The 7,090-nt window shown below is 43.6% G+C and overlaps 1 protein-coding gene and 1 pseudogene across 1 annotated transcript; both read left to right on the plus strand.

Annotated features, from left to right (window-relative positions):
• LOC124089623 (eukaryotic translation initiation factor 4E) lies at positions 1-1,330 on the plus strand. The gene has a single exon (XM_046439792.2). The coding sequence runs from the start codon at positions 31-33 to the stop codon at positions 682-684; it is 654 nt and encodes a 217-aa protein (XP_046295748.1). The 5' UTR covers positions 1-30; the 3' UTR covers positions 685-1,330.
• Positions 1,331-5,615: 4,285 nt separating this feature from the next.
• On the plus strand, positions 5,616-5,712 carry LOC124089782 (U6 spliceosomal RNA; annotated as a pseudogene).
• The last annotated feature ends 1,378 nt before the right edge of the window (positions 5,713-7,090 follow it).

Here is a 7,090-nt window from a genome sequence, read left to right on the forward strand (position 1 = left end):
CAAAAATCCCAACCTTGAGATCGATCTAAGATGGCGACTGTGGAACCGGAAACCACCCCTACTCCTAATCCCCCGCCTACAGAAGAGGAGAAAACAGAATCTAATCAGGAGGTTGCTAACCCAGAACACTATATAAAACATCCTCTACAGAACAGATGGGCACTCTGGTTTTTTAAAAATGATAAAAGTAAAACTTGGCAAGCAAACCTTCGACTGATCTCTAAGTTTGATACTGTTGAAGACTTTTGGGCTCTATACAACCATATCCAGTTGTCTAGTAATTTAATGCCTGGCTGTGACTACTCACTTTTTAAGGATGGTATTGAGCCTATGTGGGAAGATGAGAAAAACAAACGGGGCGGAAGATGGCTCATTACATTGAACAAACAGCAGAGACGAAGTGACCTCGATCGTTTTTGGCTAGAGACACTGCTGTGCCTTATTGGAGAATCTTTTGATGACTACAGTGATGATGTATGTGGAGCTGTTGTTAATGTTAGAGCTAAAGGTGATAAGATAGCAATATGGACTACTGAATGTGAAAACAGAGAGGCTGTTACACATATAGGGAGAGTATACAAGGAAAGGTTAGGACTTCCTCCAAAGATAGTGATTGGTTATCAGTCCCATGCAGACACAGCTACTAAGAGCGGCTCCACCACTAAAAATAGGTTTGTTGTTTAAGAAGACACCTTCTGAGTATTCTCATAGGAGACTGCGTCAAGCAATCGAGATTTGGGAGCTGAACCAAAGCCTCTTCAAAAGCAGAGTGGACTGCATTTAAATTTGATTCCATCTAAATGTTACTCAGATATAAGAGAAGTCTCATTCGCCTTTGTCTTGTACTTCTGTGTTCATTTTTTTTTTAATTTTTATTATAGTGTCCACTATTCCAATCAAAGAATTACAGTCCACATCATCCCCAGAATCCATAAATGTGTTCCTGGCCCACTCTGTATTAGCTTAGTAGAATTACCATTACAAACAAGTTTTACCCATCCACAATATTCAAAAGAACTTGCATTTCTATACCTTAATAGGAAAAAAATTGAGTTTATGTTCCATTGTATGCAGGGGCATATTTTGCTGGTTTGAAAGAGTATGATGCATACAGTTTTCTAGCAATTTTCTTTGTTTCTTTTGACAGCATTATCTTTGCTGTACTCTTGCTGATGGCTGCTAGATTTTAATTTATTTGTTTCCCTACTTGATAACATTAGTGATTCTGATTTCAGTTTTCCATTTGTTTTGCTTTTGTTTTTCCTCATGTAACATTGGTGAAGGATCCAGGAATATGACACAAAGGTGGAATAAACATTAATTTTGTGCATTCTTTGGTAATTTTTTTGTTTTTTGTAACTACAAAACTTTGCTACAAATTTATGCATTTCATTCAAATCAGTGATCTATGTTTGTGTGATTTCCTAAACATAATTGTGGATTATAAAAAAATGTAACATCATAATTACATTCCTAACTAGAAAAAAAAAAAAAAAAAAAATCCCAACCTTTTTGTTAGCAGAAAGAGAAAAGAAGTCTCATCTTAGTGACCTGGAGGTCCTGAAGAGAAGGTGTTGCTGGAACGGAATCTTGCATTTGAATGTTGAGAGTTCTTCTCTAATTGCTATTTGCAGAGCGAGAGAAAATGCCTTGCCTGGAACCAGGCCTCGAGCCTTGGGCTGGTCCTGTCCCTCCTCAGAGCGAATGCTTAGCCACTTTCCCCAGGGCATGGTGGCTCTTCCTACTTTCTCTCCCCTGGGGAGAGCTGAGCAGCGCATCAAATCTGCTCCTTAGGGTCTGGCACCCTCTGCTGGTTTCTAGGACTCACCACAATCCTTAGAAGATTTTAGGACCTACAGAGTTTAGGGCTCAATCCATGTCCACTCCTCCCTGTCACATGGGGAGAGGAAGGCAGCAAGCAGAGAAGAGACTTGCTCAAGAAAAAAGCAAAAACTAAGCTCCTGGGCCCAGAACTTGGGTCTCTGACCTTTCTTTCCACATGCCATCTTGGGAGGAATGAAGAAGACACCAAGGGACTGGGGATGTGGCTCAAGCCGTAGCGCGCTCGCCTGGCATGTGTGCGGCCCGGGTTTGATCCTCAGCACCACATACAAAGATGTTGTGTCTGCCAATAACTAAAAATAATAATAATAATAATAATAATAATAATAATAATAAATATTAAAAATTTCTCTCTCTCTCTCTCTCTCTCTAAAAAAAAGAAGACACCAAATGCCAGACTGGGTGACCAACCTAGGGGAGGAAGGTTTCAACATATGTCTGGGGCCCTCAGGGACTCCAGTCACACAAGGCCCCTGCAATTGGAGGAACAAATGTTCAGCTGGAGCCATCCTTTGATTGCTCAGGGGCAGAGGGCCCTGCTGTCCTCCCTGGTCTGCTGCATTTCTCCCCTCAGAGCGCAGATGAGTTAGAGTTAAAGAACACCCAAGGCATAGGCCATGCTTCTCCAAATGCCAGCTTTGATGGCCCCTTTATGTATTTTTTTCATATCCATGTACTACCCAGATTATTATTTACTTATTTTTCTTTAAAATATCTCATTTTAAGCTTAAAGTTCCAAGGAAATCATCATTCTTCCCCCAGGTGATGATCCATGCATGCATCTGGTTTCCTGGCAACTGTCTCTGAATCTTCATTTAGTGCAAGAAAGTTGATCCTCACCAAGTTCTCCACTTGAAGCTGGTATCTTTCAGTAGCGACCTTGTTCTGTGCCTTCGCAATGCTATTTAAGCCTCATTCCAGCTCATGGGATTCTGGTCCTCATGGGAAATTGAGGCACAGACATGCTAGTTACTTAAATCCCCACAGTTTGCAAGTGGTTGAGCTGAATTTGTCACACCCTAATTATTTCCAATAGCAACCGATCTTGCTTGAGTTCTGAAACTAAAAGTAAAATGATACAAAGCAATAATTAAGAAATAATGTCAGGGGCAGCATCTATGCAATAGAGACTCTCTGTGCAGGGGGGACAGAGAGTGGCCCCATGAGGGCAGCAGGTGGGCCATGCTGTGATAGAGGCAGGGACAAAGTTCAAGGTCCAGACACACAGGAGGTTAGGGATTGTGTTGGTGATAAGTCCTGGTTATGGTGGGGAGGAGTGGGTAAGAAGGAGCATCCTGGGTTCTACCCTTGATGTCATTGACCCTGCTGGATACCCTGTGGCCCCTTTCGTCATCCATCTACAGGCCATCAATAACATTCTCTCCATGGGGGACCTTCTGGATGGGGTGGCTCACCTGGGGCTGGTAAGTGCTGGACCACTGTGGGATAGGCAGGGAAGGGAGGGTTGGGATACAGGCAGAAGCATAAGCTGAGATGATAATACCAAATGATAATGATATTGGCTTCAGTTACTTTATATGCTAAACATCCTACCCATGTAAACACAGATATGTACCACCCAGGTTCCCCTTCAAGGAAGAACTTGCTGGTCAGCTGGAGGAGTGTGGCCAGCAGGAAGTGTCTAGCTGTTGGCTCCTTTGGGATCAGCCTCAGTGGCAGAAAACACCTCTTATCCTTCCCAGGACTGCCCACATAGCTGATGACTGGATGAGGCAGGGGTATAAAGACCTGCCATTTCAACCCAGCAAGGGACACTCTGGGGCCAATCTTCCTCCATGGCTCCAGAACCCTGGATTGGAATTTAGCTCCAATCCTATTTCCTTCCTCTTCTTACAAATGCAGGTGTTGATTCCAAGCAAACCCCAAGCATTACAAACTCAGCCTGTGACATGTCTATTTTATGTGCCCAGGACATAAGAGGCATATAACTAGTTTTGATTAAGCAATTGCATATATGAATTCAAAATGTGAGAATTTCCTTGCTCATTGGAAACCACCTTCTGGCTGGTCTTAGATTTAATTTTGGAGAAACACTGAAAGTAGGCAGCTAGAAAGGTTATTCACAGCTTCCATGTATGATCAGGCCCTCACAGAACCACAGTGAATAACTTGAAACCATAGGCTGAGGACACTTCTGGAGAGCAGAAGGGCAATGAGGAAGATGGCCGTTATGGTGGGCACAGCATCGTGTTCATTCAGGGGCTCCACAGACATCTACCAAGAGCAAATTATGAGCTATGGGTGTGTTAGGAGGGGAAAAATGCTTTGGAGAAACACCTTACAGAAGATCTCTAACACTACTATCCCCTGAGGGACAGTCTTCAGCTCTGTAAACTTTGGGTATTTTCCTCGACAATTCCTTTTTTGTTTGATTTTTTTTACTGAATAGCTGATGTTTTCATAATAAAAATAAGTATCAACCAAAGAGTCTTTAAATAGACAAAAAATTCCAAGGGCTTCTTCATCCTTTAATAACATTGACTATGAGATTTTTTCAATCCTCTCCACTGCTTATTGTTGTGCACATGTCTACTTCACAGTCTTTATTACAAAAATAACATTTGGGGTGCTCTTTTTGTCAATTGGCTTTATTTCAAGAAGTCTGTTTCTTGTTTTAATACAATGAACATATTCGTCATTTTAAGGCCTGCACAGTACTTTATCCTGTGGTCAAATCATGCTTGGTTAACCATGCCCTACTTCCAGCTAGTCATTGCAAATGGTTCTAGCTCTGCCCTAACAGAAAAGTTTTTCATGGTTATATTTCATATATAGATAGATTCCCCAAACTTTTTTTTTTTTAAACTAGGGATTGAATCCAGTGGGTAACTTATCCCTAAGCTACATCCTCAGCCCATTTTAATTTTGAGGTAGGATCTCATTAAGTTACTCAGGGCATCTCTAAGTTGCTGAGGCTGACCTTGAACTTGCCTTTGGAGTCCCTGGGATTACAAGCATGTACTATTGCACCCAGGGAATTTTTTTTTCCCCTCTTGAATAACTTCCTTTGAGTATCAATCCAGAAGAGGACTTCTACAAAGTAGATAATCAGTTTTGTCAGTATGTTCTCCAGAAAATATGGTCAAATTTCCAGCTCATCTTCTTTACTAGCACCATCTTCTAAAATGTTGCTAATATTACAAATTAGAAATCAACCTAGTTCTAATTTTTCATGTGCATTTCTCTGTCTTGGAGACCAGCTTTTTCTCTTGAGGAACAGTGTGCTGTCATGCCAGGAGATGGCGCTGTGGTTCTGCACTTAGACTCCCTGAGCCTGCCTTGGAGCTAGTGATGGTGGTGGTGGGGTGCACCAAGAGAGACCATGCCAAGAACTCCTGTGGGCTCCCCAGTTTTCTATCTGAGTCCAGAAGACCTGGTTCGGGTGAAGAGGTGTTACTCTGCCTTTTGAATTCCTGCCTCACTCAGTGAGAGCCCAAGTTTATGAAGTATCCATGGCAGGCCAGACTCAGTTCATGTCCTCCCAAACCACCCAGAACCAATGGGAGGAAATTTACAGACAAAATTCACTCTGGATGCTGTATTTCCTTAAGGAAAGCTATTAGGAATTGGAGGCGTGTGCTGCCAGCTATAGGTACCTGAGATCTTGGGGGATGTAGGGGCTGTTTGGTAGGGAGGAGAGCCAGTGTGGGCAGGGGTTGGGGTCTGAACAAGATCCCCTATCAGCCTGGAGCTCTCGTGGAGACAAAACGCAAGCTGAGGCTAGGAAGACAAGCAAGAGACAAACTGGTCGGGTCTCACTTTGGCAGACATATACTAAAATTAGAATGATAAAGATTAGCTCCACTGCACAAGGATAACACGCAAATTCGCAAAGTGTTCCATATGGGGGGGGGGGAGAGAGAGAGAGAGGAACAGAAATTCTGGATCTCAAGGCCAAGCTTAGAAGTATGGGCTTTATTTTGCAAGCAGAGATGTGCTGATGGAAGATGGAAGTTTTACAGCGAGAAGTTGGTGGGATGGTGTTTGTGCCTTGACAAAATTGGCCCAAGGTCTAGTTAATCCAGTGGTGTTCCTCCTGTGTTCTAGAACATGTTTCCCTCTCCTGACTGACGTCTCAGAGAGGGCAGCAGGGTTGTCCGCTTTCTTCCTCCTGAGTGCCGTCTTTCCCTGACTTCTGTGGTCTCCCACCACCTCTGCCCCAGCAGCACCCCCTCTGTCTCTTCTGCAGCCTCTTTCCCTTCATCCAGCCATGAAAAACTGCCCTTCATCAAGGCTCCTCTCAGCCTGTCCTCTTCCCTGGGTGATCCAGTTTAATTATACCCTACACAGAGATGACTCAGCCCAGGCCTCCCCTCTGCGCTCAGATCCATAGAGCCAACAGCTTGCTTGACAGCTTCTCTTGAGTGTTTCGGAAGTATCTTGAATTTATGTCCCAAAGTTTGCCCGATGCTGGTCCTCTTCTGGTGTTTACTGCTGGGTGGACGACACCAGCATCCATTCTATTAAATAGGTTAAAACTTTCAGACACCTCCCCTCATTTTCAACCAGTCCCCAGGTCCACTTGACCCTACTTCCCTGACACTAAACTACCACTTCTTTTCATTTCCTCTGCCACTCACCCAGGTCAAGGCTGCACTGTTTTGCCTTGCCCCCACCCCCGCCTGGACAGTCACAGAGCCTTCTAATTGGTCTTCCTGCTTCCACTTTGGCTGCTTTCCAACCCTGTCTTCACTCTGGGTGGCCTGAACCTTCAAAGCATAGAACTGACCAGTCATTCCCATTGCCAAGGTATGTCTTAAAAAAATCCTTTTAGGGTTAAAATAATGAACCCAGAAAAGAGCATAAAACAAATGTACAATTGAACACCTGTGAAATGACCGGCCAAGAAAGGAGATGGAATCTTGCCAGGCTGTCCTTCCCAGTGTGCCCCTCAAAGCAGAACTGTCTCCTTCCCCTCCTCCCAGAGCTATGACCCCAACTTTTGTAGCAGTCAGTAGCTACTTAGGGACTGCCCCTGGCTTACTCCACTCACCAGTTGGACTTCATAATGGTGTAAAAATATATGAATTCAGTAAAACCATAACTTGACTTTTGACTTTTTCCTGAGCTAGTGATAAGTAGTAAGATACTCTTAGGAGATCTCAGCTCCCAGACAGCCCCACCACCATGAGGGGTAACAACCAACGCTTTACAGTATAGTACGTTGCCAGCAATTTTTGGATATTGTGTTTCCAAACCCCTTCATGTCAATGTCTACAGATGTGTT

This window comes from Marmota monax, unplaced genomic scaffold (genome assembly GCF_021218885.2).
Source record: "Marmota monax isolate L192 unplaced genomic scaffold, Marmota_monax_Labrador192_F-V1.1 WCK01_AAM20220418_F8-fsc00041, whole genome shotgun sequence".
NCBI classification, from domain to species: Eukaryota; Metazoa; Chordata; class Mammalia; order Rodentia; family Sciuridae; genus Marmota; species Marmota monax.

Coding starts and splice junctions, on each gene's coding strand:
- LOC124089623 (XM_046439792.2), top strand. CDS start 31: ATGGCGACTGTGGAACCGGAAACCACCCCTACTCCTAATCCCCCGCCT.